The sequence below is a fragment of the Larus michahellis genome, chromosome 4 (genome assembly GCF_964199755.1).
Source record: "Larus michahellis chromosome 4, bLarMic1.1, whole genome shotgun sequence".
Lineage (NCBI taxonomy): Eukaryota > Metazoa > Chordata > Aves > Charadriiformes > Laridae > Larus > Larus michahellis.
In genome coordinates, this window is record NC_133899.1 from 66025407 (window position 1) to 66048285 (window position 22879).

General features: G+C 44.6%; 1 protein-coding gene across 12 annotated transcripts in view; it reads left to right on the forward strand.

Annotated features, from left to right (window-relative positions):
• Nucleotides 1-6082: 6082 nt before the first annotated feature.
• Nucleotides 6083-22879, forward strand: part of GPATCH2L (G-patch domain containing 2 like) — a 44053-nt gene continuing 27256 nt past the window's right edge. For 3 of the 12 annotated variants that reach the window (XR_012586771.1, XM_074585317.1, XM_074585323.1), the window contains exons 1-7: nucleotides 6083-6153; nucleotides 8159-8829; nucleotides 15146-15210; nucleotides 17900-18076; nucleotides 18444-18523; nucleotides 20619-20686; nucleotides 21589-21643. Coding sequence is in view for 9 of the 12 variants with exons in the window: in XM_074585317.1 (XP_074441418.1) it covers nucleotides 8171-8829; nucleotides 15146-15210; nucleotides 17900-18076; nucleotides 18444-18523; nucleotides 20619-20686; nucleotides 21589-21643 (1104 nt within the window). In the remaining 3 variants the exon portion in view is untranslated. Of the gene's footprint in view, nucleotides 6154-6654; nucleotides 6736-7653; nucleotides 7752-8158; nucleotides 8830-15145; nucleotides 15211-17899; nucleotides 18077-18443; nucleotides 18524-20618; nucleotides 20687-21496; nucleotides 21644-22879 lie in introns of all 12 variants that reach the window. The other 9 variants (XR_012586772.1, XM_074585321.1, XM_074585322.1 and 6 more) reach the window with 8 other exon arrangements.

A 22879-nucleotide genomic window follows, 5' to 3' on the forward strand; every position in this document is an offset into this window, starting at 1 on the left:
TCCTACAGAAGTTCTTGATCTATTGCCAAATAAAGAAAAATTATCCAATAAAACATGCTAGATAAGAGATGAGTAGCCTCATGACCAGGCTTTCAGTTGCAAGACTAAGGGGATTCCTGTAATTCGTTTAGCGGTTCTTTAGTTCCTGCCTTGCTTGCTCTCAGTTTCTCTTTTTATTTAGTTCTTGCTTCCAAGTTACAGCATTATTAACATCCTGCTTGCTATATTTAAATGTCCTTTCTATGGAAGAATCCATGTAAAATTGATTTACCTTCATTTTAAATTTTTTTCTTTTTCCTGAGGAACTCTGCATCTGTGATACCTTGTCTCTCTCCTCTCACAGTAATAATAATGTTTGGTTTATGTTGCCTCACACCTGTATTTACAGTGTACTCTCCACAGCAATCAGAAGTTTGGCTTGGCCATATCAGCAGGAGTGGCATCTTGTCGCAAGTCCTGACCATGTAGCCCGCACATGGTCATTGCTCAGCTGACTGCTAGCAGAGACAAAGTCCCTGTGAATCCTGACTGAGGTAGGATTTGCATCTCTATTTAGTGCTTAGCACACCATGCTGGAAGGAGGATGGCCCTCATACGCACCAGGTTCCACAAACCTCCTGGATCCCCTCACTTCAACTCTCTCTGTCTCCATCCACTGCCAGACGTGTGAAGGCAGGCAACAGTCTTAGAAGGTGCAGAGCATCTCTATGACTAGTGGGGCTGCAAGGGTGGAGGAGAGGATTTGGTATGCCCTGCTGGCCTGCCAGTGCAGGGGAGCAGTGTTGGACCGGACAAGAACTGATTCAGTGAGTCTAAAGAAAAGATACGTGTTTTAAAATACGAAATTAATTTATCACTGTTAGGTGTGAAGACCTCTTCCGTTTGCTCTGTGCAAGTGAAGTCTTCTGGCTTCATGCAGAGATGCTGTGGGCAAACAATGAGTCCTAAAAGCCAGCCCACATTTAATTGGACTAGCTTGACCCTCTAGGAGATTAAAACGCACCATTTACAGAGAGGCCAGCCCCACTTTCTATATTACTTCAAGTTCATAGCTAGAAAGTTCTTTTAGACATCTCCCCACAATGTCTTAGGGTCACTGGAAATTAAGCACAGGTCTGTCGCAGGACACTGAAATACAGGTCATCCCTGATTATTGGAACTACCAGGAATCCTTCAAAGTCCACATTAAATGAACAAAGATGCTGGTAGCAAATTGCTCAAAGGAACATAAATGTAGGCCTGAGTTTCACTTCACCCTCAAAGACACTTCAGAACCAGAGCATACTAGGGAAACACAAGCTGATGCTTGTCACAAATAAACTGACCCTCTCTGCCCCACAGCCATTGGCAAGAGTCCTGATGTTGGGCCAAGAGAGAGCATTGACTTAGAGAAAAAAGTATTTTCTACCATGGTCTCTAAAAGAATGCAGACAGGATATCTGCCTGAAAATGACATCAAAGCAGAAGCAAATGAAAACACCAAATTTAATTTTTTTTCTGTTTCTCCCCTCTCCTGCCGTGACTCCCTCAGCAGCTTGGTTTCTTGCCCAGTTCCCAGCGCTGCTGGACAACTGCCTCAGATCAGCACACAACGATACTGATGGTGTTGTGTCACCTCTGTCACAGGTGAGCATGTGGCGATTTGTGCTTCCAGGGCCTAATTTGAACTGTGGCTGGCTTCTTTGGCAACACCCATGGAATGACACCAGGGTGCGAAGCTGGGATAGGACCACTCTGTGAGGGTCTCTAGAGTTGACAGATGAGCTTGAGCTCCTGCGTTGAAGTTTCTGTGTTCTCCTCATGCCATTTGTTCCCTTCCCTCAGCATCTCCCACTGTTGCCAACCTGACAATCCTCAATGAGGTTGTGGAGCCATCTATCCTGGTGACAGTAGCATTTGTCCTTTTTTTCCTCGTATTTGGTAGTAGTAAAATATTCTTAATTGGTAGTGGCACGCCCAGCTGCCCAGAAAGTGCTGAGGCTACCACTGTAAGGCAAGATCAGTTGCATAGCCCTCACTAACAGGGGTTACCATGAAGCCAGTGGTACAAAACACTAGGAAGGGAAGCTAAGCTTTGTAAGTGTAATGGGTATTGCAGGACTGTCCTCCCCAGCATGTTCTTGGGGCTGGTATTCATTGACTGTAGCCCCACACATGTGGCCATAGCGGGTGTGACAGCCTCCTCCCCTCCCTGCCATGTTCATCCAGCTTTTGTTGCTGGGCTGCCGATGCTGAGCCAGCCTGGCAGCAGTCACTTCTCACAGATGTCCACGTTGGTGGACTGGCACCTCCAGATGGGAGCAATCCAAGGCAGACTCTGTCAGGGGGAGGCACCAGGGAGGGTCTTGTCATGTTGCAGAACCTCCCAGATACCATTTCTTTCCACATTCAGGTGTTGTTTAAGCTTGGACAGTGTTGGCAGTTGGGAAACCAGGCTTTGAAGGTGTCTGAGGGAGTGTTCTCACAAGACAAGCAAACACAGCCTAAAGTCACACCAAGACACCGTTGTTTTTTTTGTGAAGACATGCAGAGAAAGTCTCTCCCTCCGGCCCAAGTATACTTGTTTCTGGTAAGGGACGTATCTCTGAGCCAGGGTACATCCCACCAAAGCCACACAGCTTGACCAAACTGACAGCCCGAGGCTTTCCGATGGGCAACTCACAGCTCAGCAGCCGAAGTCTTCAGAAACTCCTTCCGGGTGGTGGGGTGGGAGGGAAACATGGCAGTATAGCCTTGTCCACCATGCACTTCTTCACTCCCTCCCTTTCAGCCCTGTCCTTTCTCAATACCCAGGAAAGATTAACTCCTCTCCGCATGCCAGAGAAAGTTATTATCATTAATGAAGAATTAAAAGGGAGCGATTAATAAAGGGCCCTTATCTGGCAGCGAGGAGGAGGCTGGACAATGGGAGGAAGATGGAGAAAATGAAAAACAATAAATATGAAGCGTAAAAGGAGGCGAGCACTGCTCCCACTTGTTAGATCGCAGCTGCATCTCCTGAGGGGGGAAGGCTCCAAATTGCTAATTACTGCCTCTGAAAAGACCTCGCTCTGATATGTTTTCTGCTGAAAGGTTCCCATTAATGAAGCAGCGATGATGCCGTTTCCCTTTGACTTGCCTTCAATTCCCTCCCTGAGCTTCCTCCCAAGCCGGGAACAATGAGGCCCTGGGAGCTGGCGGCTCCCACAGGCCTCTCGGAGACTAGGCCGGGGGCAGCCGAGTGAGGGGAGCCGAGCCGGCTGTGAAATATGGAGGGGGGAGATAAGGCAAAGACAGAGGAAAGAGGCTCACTCCCAGGAGCCCAGGGAAAATTTGCAGTTATTATGAAGGAGATGAGACAGATTAAAAGCCCTTGTGTTCTGCGCTGCCCTTTTATTTAGTGGCTTCATCTCCGAGATGAAAGAAGTTGGAAATGACTTTCTCCGCGTTTTGCTGCAAGAAGCTTCACGGCACATTTTTTGACTTTATTCCTCCCTTTGTCTCTTGTCCCCTTTCTGTCGCTCTCTTTTTCCTTTTAACCCCTGGAAGGTTTCGCTGAGAAGCACCATGGGACCAGGCAGAGCATTTGCTGGGGTAGAGCAATGGCCCCTCTCCTCTCCCGCTCCTCCGGGACGTACCTCTCCCGCTGCCCGCTGGAGAGGGAGCTGGGCAAAGGCATGGCAACCACACGCTGCTAGCATCCTCTCCTGCTCGCCTCGGAAACATCCCTCACCACCACCATCTCCTCTCCCACCTCCAGGCCCAGCAGCAGTTCAGCGCCAGTGACCCCAAAAACTCCGGGCAGGAAAAAGAAACCTGGATGTACAAAGCCCAGGGAGGGAAAACAATCCAGTAAGAGTGCCAAGCATGTTGTATCGCTAGAGCATTTCATGAGCAAAACTAGCGCTGAGAAGATGGGCTGTTTCCCGTTGTCCATGCAGGGAACCTGCAAAGCGCACAGAGAGTGAATAAGTTGCCAGGGACACAGGATGAAATCGAACGCAGAGAAGGATTCAAAATTTACGGTCACTGGCCCACTTCAGAGTCAACCTTGTAAGACAGGACAGAAATGCCATAAACTGCTCAAACACAGATTAACCCAACTGCCCCGTTGTATTTCTCTAACTCCTATTCCCAATTTTCTGATTTTTCCCCGTAGGCATCAACGCTCCATTGCTGCACCATTTTAGTTCTTGGGACTCTGGCAACTGCAAAAGCAGCTTCTACCCTATCTTTCGCTTTACCCTCTCCCAAAAAATCAACTCCACACACAAATCAGCTGCCTTTGCTCAAGCCAAACGCTGCTAACTTCTGTTGAAATTTGGTTTGAAGTGTTGAAAATGTCTAAAAAATTAGACAGGTGAAGTAAAATTTATACCAGTTCCAAAAGAGTTTGTTGACCAACTGAAACAACATTTGGGAAAATGAAGGGAAAACAAGAGAAATTAGAACAGGCATCTGCTGCTGACTCCCCAGGACATCCAAACGCAGGATTTCTTGTACACAATTGTTTGCCTGGTTTGTTATCCTGCCTAGAATGGCAGCCAGTACCGAGTGCTTGAAATGAAGGGGTAAGAAGCTCTGAAGTGGATGTTTACAGAATAACCTTCCCATCAGGGGAGTTTCTCTGTAACCCAGACATTTTGTAGCTGTTTTATATCCTGAAGCATGAAAAAGGATTGCAGCGGTGAAACAGGATTAGATTTTAGGAGGGATTGGCTCTCAGATCTGAGAGTAAAAAGAAAACCCCTGTATTGGAAATAGGAAACTGGCAGGGAAAACAAAATACTGCAGACCAGTAGGGTGAGTTACTGCGACGGAAAGGGTTAAAAAGACAAAAGGACAGAATTTTGCAGACAGATCGGTGCGGCGAAAGTAACTTAAATGAAGTCAGCTATTGGGAACGGGATAAAAATGATCTACCTAATGACTGTTTTTCTTCTTTTAATATTTCTTTTCCAAGGAAATTTCTCAGAGAACGAAAAGATAATGAAAATGTTAACGTGACAGCTCAGACCAATGTAAAGGACTAGTTAGAGAAACGGCATGTAGAAAGAGCTCAGTGAAGCGAAACGACAACTGTCCTATAGGGGTGTAGGAATCAACGTCGAACTCCAGGATTCTCTTATTTTTTGAAGTATCTTGACAAACTAGGGAGGGTGCCAGAGGACTGAGGAAAAGCAAGTGCCGTACCAGTCTTTTAGGGGGGGCAGCAGGGAGGAAGGAGTCATCTTGGCAATTATCACCCTTTCAGAGTAACTTCTGTGGCCAGTGACATGATGGAATAAATAGAGGCGGGGGGAAAAAAAAAGCAAAAATACAAAGGATGAGAGAGATCTGTGAGCAATAAGCAGCAGCGTAGATCTATAGAGAACAAATCACGCCAGACAAACCTGACTACTTTCTCTGACTGAACTCACAAAATTAGCGAAGAGAATGTCACGGACGTAATATTATCTGGACTTCGGCAAAGCCTTTGACACGCTGCCTCGTAAAACGTTATGTGAAGAACAAACGAGTATCGTCTCGAAAACGAACGCGGCCAAACGGGTCAAAAAAACCAAACCACGAACAAGAACGATGAGAAAAAAAAAAGGGAACGCTAAGCAAAACCGGACGGCGGCAGGGTCACACCTGGCTGTACGCTGATGGCCCGTTGACCCGTAAAAATGACTGCGGGTGCAGAGAGGGGCATTAACACCGTGAGGTTTAATTTGGGAGGTAACTAATTGCTGGCCTGATGTGGGCAATTAGTGTGCCAGCAGCGAAGTGCGGGTTATCAAAAGGAAAAAAAAAAAATAAATATATATATATATACATAAACAAGGAAGTGAAGGGTAAGCGTGTGGCAAGGGCCACCCCCCCTCCTCTTAACAGGTAAATGAGCTGTAATGGCTCCCACCACGGCGTAAATCGAGGGAGAAGCGATTGAGACCCTCGCAGCGGTGGGGACCGGGTCTGAGGGGCGGCGGGAAGCGGGAGGGGGGGTTGGCCCGGCCGGGAGGCCGCTGCGCCGCCGAATCGGCGGCGCAGCGGCCTCCCGGCCGGGCCAACCCCCCCCTCGCTCCCCGCCGCCGCCGGACCCGCCCCTCAGGCGGGGCGGGCGAGGAGGAAGTGGCCCGGGGAGGCCGGAAGCGGCGTTGAGGAGGGGCTGGCGGAGCGGGGCGCTGGCCGGTGAGTGGGGTCGGGGTGAGGCCCGGCAGAGGGTCCCTGAAGCGGGGAGCGGCGGCGGCGGGGGGGGGGGAGGGATGAGGGGGGAAGGGAGCGGGACATCCCGGTAGCGTTGTCCGGTAGAAGTCACCGGGCTTCTTCCCCAGAGGAAGGGAAAGGCCGGGCGGCGCTGAGAGGGCAAAGGGAGGCGGCCTGCGGGCAGGTGCTTCAGCGGGGGTACGGGTGTTTCTGAGCCCGGTAAAGAGGTGGGGGGAGAAATCCCCCGCCTGCAAGGCACGGCTGGGGGAGAGGGGGAGGTTGTGAGGTGAGAGGTTTGGCCAGGGCGTTGATATTGGCTTCCTGACAGCCCTGAGGTGGAAGGGGTGGGATTTTTTTGGCCGTAGGAGTTGGGGCTCGGTCTCGTACACCCCGTTCGAAGGAGCACAGGGTCCCGCACACCTTGTTTTGCCTTTGAAATGATGCTGGCTTGCAAACTACTTGCGTTACCATCTGTTTTACTCTCAGCTTTGCTGCTTGTCTACTTTTTGGAAGACTCGATCTGTTTGCCAAGCAGGCTAACTCTTCTCTGGAGCTTACCGACACCAGGTAGTGAGCTAGTTACAGACTCTCATATCCATAGGATGTGTGATAGATCATGTTGCTTCAGCACAAAAAATGCAACCTTAAGGCCTTTTCAGACACAGAGCACTTGCCCCGGCTGCTGCACGAGTGAGATCTCTGCTGCCATGGTTAGAAAAGGGATTTAACCCTTGCAAAAGGAAGGAGTGAGTGTTAGCACGAGAAGCGGCAGTTGTCCTGCATTGGACTCTCCTAGGCAACTCAAAAACAAGTATGGACATGGTTAACGTTTAAAGGCTATAGCATACTCTAGCCTAGTGATGTATTAGTGTGGGTTGACCCTGGCTGGACACGAGTTGCCCTCCGAAGCTGTTCTGTTGCTCCCCCCTACTCAATTGGAAAGGGGAGAGAAAATATAATGAAAGGCTGTGGGCTGAGATAAGGACAGGGAGATCATTCACCAGTTATTGTCATGGGCAAAACAGACGACTCGGGGAAAATAATTTATTACCATTCAAATCAGAGTAGGATAATGAGAAAATAAAAACAAATCTTAAAAAATTTTCCCCCAGCCCTCCCTTCTTCCCGGGCTTAACTTTACTCCTGATTTTCTCTACCTTCCTCCCCTCAAACAGCATAGGGAGACAGGGAGTGGGGGTTGTGGTCAGTTCATCACAAGTTGTCTCTGCTGCTCCTTCCTCCCCAGGGGGAGGGCTCCTTACACTCCTTCCCTGCTCTAGCATGAAGTCCCTCCCACGGGACACAGTCCTCCACAAATGTCTCCAATATGAGTCCTTCCCATGGGCTACAGTTCTTCAGGAACTGTTGCAGTGTGGATCCCTTCTACGGGGTGCAGTCCTTCAGGAACTGCTTCCATGTGGGTCCTCCATGGGGTCACAAGTCCTGCCAGCAAAACTGCTCCATCGTGGGGTCCTCTCTCCACAGGTCCTGCCAGGAGCCTGCTCCAGCATGGGCTTCCCACGGGGTCATAGCCTCCTTTGGGCATCCACCTGCTCTAGCATGAGGTCCTCCACAGGCTGCAGGTGGATATCTGCTCCACCGTTAACCTCCATGGGCTGCAGGGGGATAGCCTGCTTCACCACGGGCTGCAGGGGACTCTGCTTTGGTGCCTGGAGCACCTCCTTTTCCTCCTTTTTCACTGACCATGGCGGCTGCTGTTTCTCTCACATGTTCTCACTCCTCTCTCCGGCTGCAAATCCAGAGGATTTTTTTTCCCCCTTCTTAAAGAGGTGCTGCCACCGTCACTAATGGGCTCAGCGGTGGCCAGTGGTGGGTCTGTCTTGGAGACGGCTGGCATTGGCTCTGTCGACATAAGGGAAGCTTCTAGCAGCTTCTCACAGAAGCCTCCCTGCTGCCAAAACCTTGCCACGCAAACCCAATACAGTTGGTAGCAGCACTTATATCTGGTGCTAATTGTTGTCATTTTTAGTAGGCATTGCCAATGGATGAACTGGTGCATGACTTGGCCTCAGCCTTAGAGCAGACTTCAGAACAAAACAAGCTGGATGAGCTATGGGAAGAGATGGCCCTAAGCCCACGGCAGCAGCGGCGTCAACTTCGCAAGAGACGAGGTCGTAAACGACGCTCAGACTTCACGCATCAGGCAGAGCATGCCTGCTGCTACAGCGAGGCCTCAGAGTCAAGCTTGGATGAAGCTGTCAAGGATTGCCGTGAGGTGCTGACAGCCAATTTCAGTGACTCTGATGACATGGCAGTGGTCAAACGACACCCAGCTCTCAGTGCCACCCTGAGGAGCAAGCAACACTCGTGGCATGAGTCAGACTCCTTTACAGAGAATGCACCTTGTCGACCTCTCAGGCGCCGACGGAAAGTCAAACGTGTGACATCAGAGGTGGCTGCTAGTCTCCAGCAAAAGCTCAGGGTGTCAGAGTGGAACTACGAGAGGGGCTGCAGGTTCAAGTCAGCCAAGAAACAGCGTCTTTCACGCTGGAAAGAAAATACACCTTGGACATCATCAGGTCATGGCCTTTGTGAATCAGGAGAGAACAGGCCCTTCCTCAGCAAAGGGGGAAGGAAGGAGCGAATGGAGTGTGAAGCTGATGAGCAGAAACAGGGCTCTGATGAAAACATGTCAGAATGGTGAGATCTCGGTTTCTTTCCTGTGCTAGTCACATGGCTGCCTTGCTTGCAGCTGCTTGTAAATTCCGTGCCTTGCTTTTAGAAGTTCTTATCAAAATTTCTGAGTGCTGTTCTCTTTTTTGAAGAGGAGAAATACTTCAGCTACTTCTAAACTGTAGATATTTTCCAAGTCTTTCCTGTCAGTACTGATGACCCAAAACACTTCCTTGAAAAGTTGGCAAGCTGATATGTTTCTGGATTCTGTTACACAAGGAGCCCTCTGAAATGTCTGTGGCCCTGCAGCTACAAAGTGGCGTGCTTGTGGCCTGAGGTTTGGAGAGTAAATCCACGGTTGACACTTCTGTTGCGTGATTCATATGAACTGATCTCAGTTTCTTGTTTTCAGAATTTACCGTAAGTAGTAATACAGAACAGACAGCTCTCCCATCGTGACCATTAGCCCTCCGTGCAGGTACTGTGTGAACCTTAGTCAAAACATCTTGTTTGCAGTTCTGCATCTCTGCTCTGGATCTGGAGTAAGGTCCTGAAAGGCTAGCTATGGGGAAAATGTAGCAAGATGATAAAGAAGCTGGAGAAAGCTGAATTTATACTTAGAGGCTAAGCTTGTGCAAACAGTGGAGTCTGGCATGTCTCTGTGTCCAGTTTTGGAGAACTTTGATGAATTTGTGGCAGAATTTGATACACGAGATGAAAATGAGAAGTGTAGATGTTATGATCTGAATTTGCTTGTGTGTCACTCTTGGGAAGTTTTCCCCTCGAGTGTGACTTTTATTCTCTCCATAGAAGGTTAGGGGTTATAAAACTGCTTCTGTACGAAGAGATTTTTCAGGTTTTGAAAGGAAACAACTGCTGAGAATCAAATGGAGGAGATTTCTTAATAAGTGGCATGCACAAAGTGAATAGACTTGTTTATTTCCTAATTGTTGTTGTGTAAGAAGCAGGAGATGTTGAGGAAACATTTAAAACAAAAAAAAAATTGTTATTTTTCATAAAACATGAGGTTTGGAACTCTGCTGTGGGACATTTTGGAGGTCAAAAATTTAGATGTGTCCAAAAGGAGGGATGCGGAGCATAGATGTATCAGGGGCTGTTAAGCATTACAGCCCAGATGGAAGATCCAGCTCAGGAAGTCTCAAAACTGCTGACTGCCAGAAGCTGGAGGAGGAATATACATAGGAAACAGTCAGTCTGTATTTGTCATGTTCTTATGCTCTTTCCTCAAGCATCCACCATAATAGGTGCAATCACAGAGGACAGTAGATTTGGAAAGTATAATTGTTTGATCCAGTATAATTGTTCATATGTTAAGGTTCACTTAAGTGTTCTGGCTCCTGCAGTTTGTCAGAGTGGACAAGGTGGCACTTTGTTATTGAAGGCTTTGTGGATAATAGCTGTAAGTGCAAACTTCTCAGTGGTATTTTCTAAGATACTGTGAGAAGCATAGGTTGTAATACGCCCTCACTGTCCTAATCCTCTGATAGGGGGACTACTATAGGGGACCACCTTCCCCCTGATAGGGGACCACTATTGTGTTTTTATTGAATCTGTGTGGTTTATACATAACCCTTATGGAGTGGAAGTAGCAAAAAAAGTAGTCATTTCTTTCCTTAAAAGTGGCTATTGTTTGCTTAAAAAGTGGGTGCAAAGTGGGCCTTTTCAAGAGACTAGTGGATTCCTTTTTGCTACTAGATGTTAAAAGCACTTTTTATCTTTTTCAGAGCTATTTGCTGGTAGTCTAGGAAAGGGAATGTGCTGAGTAGCCCCTGCATGTTGTATGTCAGTGGTGATGGACTGAGAGATACCCTTACTTGATGTGGCAGTGATGGACAGTGTTCCTTGAGGGTTTTTTTTCCACCAATCAGAGTCTGTTCCATCATGTCAAGCTTGAACTTAAACCAGCAGGCTTTCATCCAGCCTTTATTTGTGCCAGCCTTTGAAAGAGTAAATAAACAGCTTTGTCTGGACTGTTACTTGAGGACCATGCTGGGGGATTGCTTTGTTCTGTCTCAGTTGTCCCTTGCTCTCAAACTAATTATTGTGCAAGTGTCTGCATCAAATGACGTTTACCGTCTGCTGCCAAATCCTTGAGATTCTCTTTGGAAAGCCAGGGGTTTTGACCTCTCCAACACCACGTGTGTGATTTGTGCTGTGACTCACTAGGGAGGGTCAAAGTTGGAAAGAGAAATACATACAATCCCTCTTCACTGCAGAGTATCCCTCGCAGCAGTGAAGGATCATGCTTTGGTCTCTGCTGCTCTAAATATAGCACTTTGCTGCTAGCAGCAGAGTGAAACTGGCTGTGCTTACCTCACTCGCTCTGCTCTAGCTGTTTTTTCTGGTACTGTAAGAGAAGTACTTCGCACAGATGTATAACAAGGGCATATCCTGAGGAAGGGAGAAGAAAATTGGATGCCTAGCAGAGCAAACGGTATGGTTGTTATCACAAGCTGAGGGGAGGGAAAGTGACTGATAAAGTTTGTGGGACTTGGAAGAAGTCTATAGTAATCTAGTGATTTATGAAACACTTTGATACTGAATTGGTTCTGCTACTGTTTACTCATCTAGCAGTGGGGAGTGTCACAAAACTAAGTGGTTTAGGAAAACTAAGTTGTATATTCGGAACCGATTTTTTTTTTCACCTTCTTTTTCTTCCCCTCCACTGGCAGTTGCTTTTCTTCGTTATGTAGGAGTGAATCTCTGTAAATGCTAAAATATCCAGCATTTTCTCTGCTTTATAGAAGGCTCCTTACCCTAAGTGAGATCAAAAACCTACTCCCATTCACGAGAAAGTTTTGGATATGGATCCTTAATGAGGAGGTAGTTTTTATAGTTTGCTTTGGGGACTGTACCCAGTCTTTTCCTGGAGAAAGATATGCTACAGCATTGTGATTCAAAGGGTGTGTGAAAATGAAGTCTTTGGAATTGTTTGCCAGACATGGCAAGAGATGAACAAAAAATGAGACAAGGAAGGATATGCAGGAATATGATGAGGGAACGATGATGGTTCTAAATTGGGTAATGACATGACTCAAAGCCTGATATATAAATGATTGTGGAAACAACAGAGGAAGCAAGTGGTCTTAGTTAAGTAGCCATTGGTATATTTGTACAAAGGAGACAATTAACTGCTAAGACTGTTAGAAGTAGTGTGCCCTTCTGTCCCTTAATGCTTTGAGATTCCCTGCAGCCATAATAAAGCAAAGGCAAATTATATATTGAGTGCTGAAGTTCTTTCTCTTGCTGGTCTAAGCTGAGAACTCCCAGAATGGTCTGGGTTTGGCTTGAGGGCAGAACAAACCGCAGCACAAGAGCTGTCTGAAAAATCACTTTGAATGATGTGCTTACTAGTGAGAGATGTGCAGTTTGTCTAATCCACTCTCAAGTGCCGTAACTCTTAGCGTGACTTTTTCAAACTGGGGTTTGTACTGACCCACCAATGCTGTGTGACTTCACTGGCTTGATGCTGATGTATTTGTATTTGTTGTGGTTTCATGCAGATAGGCAGCTCAGCCCCACACAGCCGCCCACTTACTCTCTCACAGTGGCAGGAGGGAGAGAATTGGAAAAGTGAGAAAACTCGTGGGTTGAGATGAAGTTGGTTTAATAGGTAAAGCAAAAGCTATGCGTTCTAGCAAAGGAATTATTTCACTACTTCCCATCAGCAGGTAGATGTTTAGCCATTTCCAGGAAAGCAGAGCTCCGTCATGTGTAAAGGTTACTTTGGAAGACAAACACTGTAGCCCCAAATGTCCCCGCCCTCCTTCCTCCTTATTTCCCCCAGCTTTTATTGCAGAGCACAACGTCATATGCTGTGGGATATCCCTTTGGTCAATTTGGGTCAGCTGTCCTGGATCTGTCCTCTCCCAGCATCTTGTGCACCCCTGGCCTACTCACTGGCAGGGCAGTGTGAGAAAGAGAGATGGCCTTGGCACTCTTTAAGCACTGTTCAGCAATAATTAAAACATCAGTGTGTTATCAACATTGTTCTGGTCACAAATCCAAAACATAGCGCCATAGAGCTACTGTGAGGAAAATTTAACTCTATCCCAGCCAAAAGCAGTGCAGTATTCTGGCCTGGGAGTGTAACCAGTGCTCATCCTGAGCATGTAGCTCAGTCGATTTACCCTTTGGAAGGGAGCTGTTTTGATGACAGCCTGCAGTGGCAGTCAAGAGCCTGGCTAAGCTGATGAATTGGAGACCAGTCTCTCTGTAAAGAAAAAATTCCTCTCTCTTGGAAGGCAAGTGACAAAGACAGAGTGTTCAGCTTCCCCTCCTTCTCCAGCCCAGCCTGACCTTCTGCAGCCCCTCGGTGCCTCTTGTTTTCTTATTTTTATAGAAAATCAATATCCCTCTTGACACAAACAATAGCTCAGGCGCAAGAATAAATGGGGGAAACCTGAGATCTCTGTCCATCACCTCTCACTTTAACTCCCCCAAACTATTTAATTATAAGCATGCTTTGCTCCAGGTGTTTGCGACAGTGAAATTGCTAAATGAGGACCATTTTAACCAAAGATTGGGTGATCAATAACACTCTATAGCAGTAGCTTGTCGGATCAATAGCATTCATTATTTCATGGTTAAGGTAAGTAGCCTCCTTTGCAAGCGGAGGTCATTAATCAGTGCTTACTGGACCTGCAGAAAGGCTTGTGTAGGAGTCTAGTTTGTGCTCAGCCCTGAAGTGTAAAAGGGGTGGTGAAGAGGGTGAGATCTGTGAAAGTTCATTCCAGTAAAGCACTGGCAGTAATGTGTATATATAAGGAACTAAAGAGCTCTCAGTAGAACAGGATGCTTAAAGTATGGTTAATATGATCTGGAATCTTGACTTAATGCTTTTTCCTTTCTCAGGCACCTTTCCTCTGAGGATGCTAAAACCCTTATGAAGCAGTCACTCAATCCTTGCCTCTGCTGCTTGTGAGGACTATTAATCCAGGCTTTCAAAAGGGAAAGCAGACACGCTAAGAGATTTGCCCAGGGTCATACAGTGAGTTGGTAGGAGAGCTAGGAATGAAATGAATGACTCATGGGTCTCAGTCCTTGGCCTTAATTGTTATGGTGTATATGTGGGAGGGTGAATGGATGGCCAAACTTGGTAATGGATTGATTTGGAATTTGATATTAACTTACATACTGAAATGTGGGAATGATGCACAGCCTGTTCATCCTTTAAGTTGAAATGGCCTTTATACAATGATGAAGATGTAGAGTTTGTAGATATCCACCATGATGAGTTGATTTGGCTACACTTCAGAGTGCATTTTCTAAGAGCAATAATATGCTCACAAAATGGGGTTTTATTATGTGCCTGCAGTTCTTTGGGGTCATGCATCTTGTGATCCCTCATCCTTCAGCCTTTTGAATCAAGGGGTATCCAGTTGATACTTGTGTCTGGTATGATCCAGAGATGCTTTCTAACAGCACACCCTGATCGGAGATTGATTCTAGTGCTGAGTTATACCTGACACTTGCATCTAAGGCTTTAGTGCTAAGGGGGTGGTCAGTAAGTACTTTCTGCTTGTTCTGATATCTCTCAGCTAAATCAGAGGAAGCGTTGCCCGAAGCGTCCAAGGATTGATTTAATATCAGCATTAAAGCCATCAGATGCTTGGGACTGACCTGAGCATGTGCTTCTGCTACAAATATTCATCCAGCTTTAGAGTCGATTAATGGCTTTCTACACATTAATTTCTAGTTTAATTCTTTGGTTCAAGAATTAAGTCTCCTGTAACTGCTTCAGCGAATGCAGAGCATGCTGTAACGAGGTTGCATTCAGCAGCAGCAAGTCATGCTGTGCTAAGGTATTTGGCTGAAGAATTGTAAATATACCAGCTGCTCTTCCCTCCAAATAAAATAAAAGTTGCTGTAGATTGAAGGGAGGTTTATGTAACTGTATAACATTTTTGAGAGAAAGGAATCTGAAGTAGAAAACTTCAGAGGGTTTTCAGTAGCTGTTAAGTGACCCAAGGACAGAGTTTTTTAACTGCTCTTAATTTCCTGGTGAGTATTCCAGACAGTGTCATAGTTAGGTTATTAACTCTAGTACCTGAGGCAAATGCCATTGTATTAATTACTTTTTGATAACTTAGAACTAGACTAGATACAGGATTCTACTCTATTTCAAGTGATGCAGCATTGCTAGGTTTTAACTGAAAGCAATTATGTCCCGTGCTAGAGTCAGCCATGTGGCTGAAATGCAATTTCTGTGAGATATGTAATGCATTTTGGGCTCAGAGAAATAAAATGTAATAAAGTGGGTTTTGATTTGTTATCTGCTGCAATTGTAACAGTGGGTTGCTTTTGTTTGTTTTTGTTCCAGCGAAACCAGCAGTGTATGCAGCAGCAGTGATACCGGCCTGTTTACCAATGATGAGGGCCGACAAGGTAACAACTGTCCTGTAACTTTCTTCCTGTGTTGCTGGGGAATTTCTCTTACTTTCATTACAAATACAAAGAAAGATCTGTGTTTGAAGAGGGACAGAGAGGGAAGTACGGGAGAAAGGCCAATGGCTGGGAGGGGCTAGAAGTTAAGAAATGAGCTGAGGGCTACAAGGTGTGATTTTTTGTTAACAGTATATTTTTCCTTCTGAAATACTTTGTGTATCAGATCCCTAACATTTGAAATATAAGAAACTATTATTATGGAAAGCACACAAATACAAGAGGAGTTTTAGAGCTCTCCATAATGAAAGAGCAGAGCTTATGATTTGTTTCTATAGGTGTTTTAATTGTTGTCTACATACCATTAGTGCCTGAATCTATTAGTTGTGTTCTTTATGGGTAGGAAGAGACCTTGTGAAAAAAAAATAAATTAATGAATCAGTTAGTACTGACAAGTCACCTAACAGATTGTGCTAAGAAGACACCAGTATTACGTGATAGGTTTTATTTCTTTAAATACCCATTCCTCCCTTGCTCTCGTGTGCACTAGCTGAGCCTAGTATTTTCAATCTCTGTTGTGGAAATGGTTTCTTAGGAGGCTGGAGTGTGGAACGTAATCTGGTTTTATTTATTACTGACAGCACAGTGTCCAGTTTATGGGGGATATGACAGAAATAAGTGTGAAAGAGGTTGTAGTAGGCACATAGGCACTCAGGGCTATTACATTTGGAGCAGGTGGAATGTGACCCTAGAGACGTGTAATTCTGCGCAGCTTCTGCTGGTGTGCACTCTGATTCTGTCACATTTCACAAGCTAAGATTTGGATGAGATCTCTTCTGGGAATATATGAGTGCTAAAGGAAGTAGTATCAGTAACTCAGTAGGAAATGCTGCTTCCACTAGCTTGTTACTGATCCAGGTATCTGTGTGTGAGTCAACATGATGATAGCAAATATGCTTATGTATTTTCTGATGATATGTTAGGCTGTAGGGCTGATCTGTTGTGATCTTAGGTGGCTGTAATACCTTCCCCAAGAGTAAGGATTTCAAATATCAGCTTTGACCTTTGCTGAAAAATAACTGTTTCCAGCCTCCCATCCTTCAAAAGCAACAGAAAAGTCAAATCTTTTGTTCTCTCTTTTTACCAATGACTGTTCTGCAGGAGCTGAAATTAGTGAGCACTTCCATATCAGATGACAAAGCAAGGTGGTGACTGAAGTGTTGAATTTTTACTTCATCACCTGAGGCAAGATTGATGTAGACTGGATAAGTGTGTGTGTGTGTATATATATAAATACATATATATATATATATACACTCGTCTATATGCTTGCCCTATATACTTGCCCTGGTTTTATACCGTTTTAGACATTAACTTTTGGCTGCTACTAGAAGTAGGATACCCAGTATACAAGAGCATGTAGAATATACTACTTAAATAAATTAATAAAATCCAATTACAGCCTTCCCTGTCTAGGTACTAGAAGAGATTTGACATCCTAGTCATCAGGCCTCTGTCTGTTCAAACAGTTTATACTATAATAGCTTTCTGGCCAAGATGTTTTAGCTTACAGTTATGTAAAAAAGGGTTAAAAACTGTTGTTGCACTTTCAGGTTAAATAAGAAACATCTCCCTTTCCTTTTTTTAAACAGTTTCAAGTCCTAAAGTAAATAATAAACAACAGCTCTTCAGAGAGATGGAGAGAGCGCAACACTGGTGGTTTTTTTTTTTTTTGGTCACAAATAATCATCTTAGAAATAGTTTTCTAGTACAATTCCAAACTGAATAATGGGAAATACAAGATAGCAGTGTACTTAAATTGAATGTAGTTTTTTTCCCCCTTTTTTTGAGGTTACGTCATGTAATACTTGTGCTGTTGCCAATTAAATGGGTTGCCTTTGCAATTACGGATACCAGTGCACTGCTGTGAGCAGAGAATGGTCCTAGTTTATAATTTGTAGATTTTTTTTTTTTTTTGTTAATTGTGATCTCTTGGGACAAAAGTTAATGTGATATTAGCATACAATCCTTTAAAATTTGTCTTGTGAAAGTTGTGATGGAGACTTTGGTCATGACTTCTGTTGCTGCTGCTGTAGTTTTGCAGAGATTCTACGAAATTTTGACTGAGTCAGACTCACAGCATGGTTAGTACTTAGAGTGACCATTTCTAATAGTTGTGGAGTTTCCTCTTTGCTGCTGTCTAGGAGACCAGGGATCTTTCTAATCAGTAAATATGCTCCTTCTGCTTACTCTGTGAGCCTGGTCTTCCCCTGTTGTGAAGTACCTCCTGTGATGGCTTATAACTTGTGCCAAATGATTGGTCTCCACCTCTGTCACAGTAATTACTTCGGAGAAAGAGTTGTGCATAAGACATCACACAACATTGAACTAAGGTTTATGAGATGCAGTCGCAACGGAGTGCTAAAGCTGCCCTAGGCAGGTCTATAAAGAGAGCTTTGTTCTATAGGGAAGTTCTGTAGACTGATGAGTTGGATAGTTTAAAGCATTTAACTGAGGCCCCATAGTTACTGCAGATCATTGAAATAGAATACAAATATAAGGCTTTTCAGGAAGGAATTCCTAATGAGATTTCAGCTACTTCACATACAGAAATGCCTACCTGTAATTTTTTGTGGGACTGTCACGGGGCACATTGATATTACTTGTGGCTAATTCCATCCTGTTTCTTTAGGTGATGATGAGCAAAGTGATTGGTTTTATGAAGGAGAATGTGTTCCAGGATTCACTGTCCCCAACCTTCTTCCTAAGTGGGGAGCTGACCACCGATCTGAAGTGGAGCGGATTGACTCAGGCCTGGACAAGCTCTCAGATTCCACGTTCCTCTTGCCTTCACGGCCAGCTCAGAGAGGTAAGGTCCATAAGGAATGCCACATGTTTGAGAACTTCTGATGTGATGGCAAGAGTACATCTGTTCATAGATGCCACAATTTAAACTGATATTAGTGATCTGTTTTTTATTAATGATCCAATTAAAAATAACTGCAATACTGGAGAGGATACTAAAATACCAGCTGCCCACATTCTTGAGTCGTCTTTTTTTTTTTAATAGGGATTTTATGTGATTTGTGAATAAATTGGCATATCTGCCTCTTGCAGATTGAGAAACAAGAGACAGAGTATCTGATTTGACCACTGAACTAACTATTTTTCCTGGTGATTTTGTCAGGAAGAATCATCTGTATTTGTTGCTCAGTTTTTCTGGGTTTGGTTTTCAGGATTTCATGCTCGCCTGAATCGCCTTCCAGGAGCTGCTGCCCGTTGTCTCCGAAAAGGTCGGAGGAGGCTCGTTGGCAAGGTATTCCCTTTTGCAAGACAAAAATTTTGTATTTCCAATGCTGATCAGTCCTGAAGTACTATTCTAAGATAATCATGTGAATTGTTTTCTGCAGAAAGGGGCTCTGTACATTTTTTTGTTTCATGTATTGTTTGATTTGTTTAACTGCTTTGACTGTCAGAAATTGATTGAGTGACTAAGTGGAATTGAAGGCAGATTTGGAATGGCAAAGACAGTTGATCAGTGCTAAAAGCAGTATGAAAGGAGGTCTGAAGATGAATGATAGGGAGCGTAAATATCAAGAAGATTTAGGCAGAATGTAGGGGAAAATGATGATGGCATGAGACTTGTGCATGCTCACAGTCTGAGACTACAAGGGCAGAGAGGTGACTCAAAGGTGAAGGAAGGCCAAATTTTAAATAGGGAAGCAGACTGATATGAATGGCAACAAAGGAAGGTGGTTTAGCTGTTGCATTTTTAGTGGGGAGACAGAATAATAAAACGGTATATGCAATAATGCAGACGAAGTTACCCAAAGACGTTGACTAGGTTTATTATGAGTAGGGCAAACAACAAACAAAATATTAGGCCTGTTTCTAAAGGATTAAGCAATACTTTGCATATGCGTGTGTAAAAGAGGGAGGGATGCACCTGGTTGGGTCTGGATCTTGGAGTGTTGAGTGCTGCTATCTGTGTTGTAAAAGATGTTTCTGAGAAGGAAGATGTTAGCTGTGTTTGGCTTTACTTTTATTGGGATGTGCTCTGTGCTTTTGAAAGTACTGGCATATATTCTGAGCTGACTGGCTTTAGAGAGTCTGTTAGCAAGGTGTATTAGAGGAGCCTGGAGTCTAGAGGAGTGTGACTTCTTCTTTCTGTTCAGTCACACCTGAAAGATCCTTGTTTGCCCCTTCTTTCTTCCACTCACCTTGCTTAGTTGTAACCAGTGTTTAAAATATGAATCCTCAACTGGCAAGAGACTTGCTTTGGGTAGGGTTCCTCAGGCCACCTGCAAGTGGCTAGGCCTGTTGGCAGCACCTCTAATGATCCAAATGAGAAGGATAATATTTACTTGTTTAATTCATCTTCATCACCTTAAAGGGATCTTTGTCATTTGCAGCGGAGGTCACTGCTCCCCCTTCCCCATCTCTCTCTAAATTGTAATCATAAATAATGAGTTTCATTCAGAGCTCCCCGCCAGCGCGCTGCTAATTACCAAAAGTACGGCTTGTAATTTACACAGTAATAAACCGTAAATTTAAACATTACGGCACTTTAAGTTAATAATTTTCCTGCTGTAACAAATAGCCCCTCTTTCACCCCTGCTGCTACAACTACCCCTGAACTTTGAGTGTGTTTTGCCTATGTACCTGGCACAGACTGTGAAGAATCTTATCTGTGAAAGCCTTTTACCCTCATCTTCAGACCCTTACTGCAAAGTATATTTCTTTCTTGGAGGTAGTTCCTATGCAGATATGAACAGCTGGTGCTTCAGGCTGTGTGTGTACGTGTACGCCAGCATCAAGCGCATACACAGGGCAGTGTGTTGCAGGGAGAAATGTGCTCCCAGAGGAAGTTCTTTCTCCTAGGATCTACCTTTTCTTTAGCTGCTAGAGGTCCTGCTGCTGAATTGCTGCTTTCAGAAAGGGCAAAAGCTTCATGCATACCCCTTGTTGCATTCACCTGTGCTTGGTGAATCCCCATTGTTAGTGGGACAGCGTGATGTCCTGTCTGTCAGCCTGTTTCTTTCCCAGCTGACCCCAGTAAACTGGAAATTAGCACTTCTCAGCCGTTTCCCCTGTTCTTAACTGCATCCTTACGCTCCATACTTCGTACTGGTCCAGTCCTTGGTGCGCCACCGTGCAAGCAAATATTGTCACTAAAATAAGAAAAACCAAACATTACAAATAAAACTGAATGGTTTTCTGCCATTCTAATTAGTTAAATCAGCTCAGTTGAGGCTCTAAAAGGAGAAGGTGAATATGTTTAGCTGAGAGTGGGCTGGGGAGGAAAGGATGTGGCCTAGGGGAGTAAGATCTGTTCTTATTGGCAGCAGCAGACAACTATGTCTGCTCACTGTGTGAGAGTTTGCAACCTTTTACCTGTCTTTGTGTTTCAGGAGACCTCCATGAGCACTCTGGGCACCGAGAGGCTAGGTCATATTGTTAGTGATCCGCGCCAGAAAGAGTAAGGCCCTTAACAGCTGTTGTGTAGAACTTTGGGAGGGGAGGAAGAACTGTAGGGTCCTCTTCCCTCCAGGGACTGAAGAGAATGAAGAGCTGGGGGGTAACTTAAGCATGCAGTGACCTGTGGAATGGGAGACAGTCCTCTACTGACGGCTTCTCCATTTTCTTATTTGCAATTGCTGACTTCCCTTTTGTTTATAAGGCTGCCCCAGTGTGTGGACACTGCTCAAATGCCCTTTTGGTACAGTCAGCTTTTTCTTTCCCCCTCCCTTATAATGCGCTATTGCAATAACTGGAGATCTTCTGCACAGTATGAAAAGACTGGGTCCTGTATGTTAGTTATTTAAAAAGCTTCTGTGTGGAGTCATATGCGCTATGGGCACATACCGAGACTGCAGAAATGATGCTGACAAGGCAGCCGCGAAATTGCTTTCTCTTTCTTTGGTGTTCTGTCTCCTTCCCCAATTAGCGTATTTAAATTGTAGTCAGCACTGGAAATAGTCATGGTGCCTATCCATTGCCGTCCCTCTAATGCTATTCTTGTTGGGCAATGGATAGGTAAGGGTGGCACCTCTTGACTGTAGTGCAATGTGTCCAGCCTTCACCAGCTATTAGTATCCAGTTTTCTTCCTTGGATCTGAAATTTGTTGTTTTTAATATGAGTGCTGCTGACGTTTAATCTTTCTCCTTCTCCTTCCGTCTCTGTTCTTCCCTTCCCCTTCTCTCCTTACCCCTTTCCCCCTCTTCCTGCCATGTGTTTGTTCCTTCCTTGGCATTGCTTCCACCTGTCCTTCTGACTGCCACCTTCCAGTTTTTGGTTACCATCCATGGGGAAGAGAGATCGCAACCAGGTAAGCTGACTCTGCTCTACCTTTTTTATTTTCTTGGTTTCCTTCTCTCTAGAAAGAACAAAGTGTCGGCTTCTGATTTCCCACACACTGTGGCCTGTGCACATGAGGTAAGGCAGCCGTGTCCCTTCTCATTTTTGTAACTGATGTCTTCTGGGCTTTTAAAACAACCCATGTCTTGGGCATTATATTGTTTATTTAAGTTGAATAAGTCAGGAATTCCTTTTGTTTATCTCCCTCTTTCAGATTAGTGTAGGCCTTCCTCTCTGACCATGAGTGGGACGGAAAATGCCTCTTGCTAGGAGGAGCTTTGGCCTCTCAAAATTCCATAAGAATTGGAACATTTTTCTCTTTTTTAAATGCATTGTTTTGCCCTGTTTGGCTCAGGCTTCTACCTGATAGTCTCATCAATAGAGAAGGGAAAAAATGGTGAGCTGTTTGTAGTTAAATAGCAGCCATAACAGGAAAATGTATAAGGTGATAAGCAAGAGAAATAGGCATTCTCGTAACTGAAACTCTTGTCTATGCACTTTTATATTCTCCAGTAAGTCTTTCATAGCTTCAGTACTAGGAGATTTTTTTATTTAAGATGTAAGAGCTCAGGTTCTTGATAGCAGAAAGCAAAAAGCATCTTCCATTTCATCAGTGTTGTAACAGTTTTCCTACCCATGCACATTCCCTTCTGTTCATTTGCAAGTTGGTTTCTGGTTGGTGAGCAGTAGAATTGAAGTCTGTTTTACCCCTCAGGCGACTAAAAATACATATGTGGCAAGAAATAATTTTCATGCCTTTGTGCAACTTGTATTTTCTGTTCATGAGAACATTCCATGTACCACTTTTATATTGCTAAAGATAAGAATGATAACTACCTAAGCTTTAAAATGAACAAAATAAATTACTTAAATGAACTTGAATCGGCTACAGAGGGCTATTGTGATTCTCCCCTACTGTGCAGGTGCAGTGTTGCTTCACTGACAGTAAACTAACAGTCCAACTTAAGGAGGGGCCCCCTGATAGCAGCAGTTTTGTGGTGCATGGTGCCTCTTCTTTCTTAGAAAGGTTGAAGGCAGAGGCCTAGTTCTGAGTTTGAGTTGCAGATAACTTTCACGACGAGTCCTGCTACAGCTGTGGATTATTCATTTGTCCTTATTTAAAAATGCCTCAGTAGTCCTAGCAATACAAGAAAAGTGTTCTAGAGATTGGTGTAGCACTTTGCAAAGCAGATGGAAATGCATTTCCTGCTTATGGTATGAAATATAGAGGAGATGCTGAATGGAAATGTAATGCAGATACCCCAGAGAAGCTACCAGTCTAAACCTTCTATTTGCGTATTGAGCAAAGTTTGC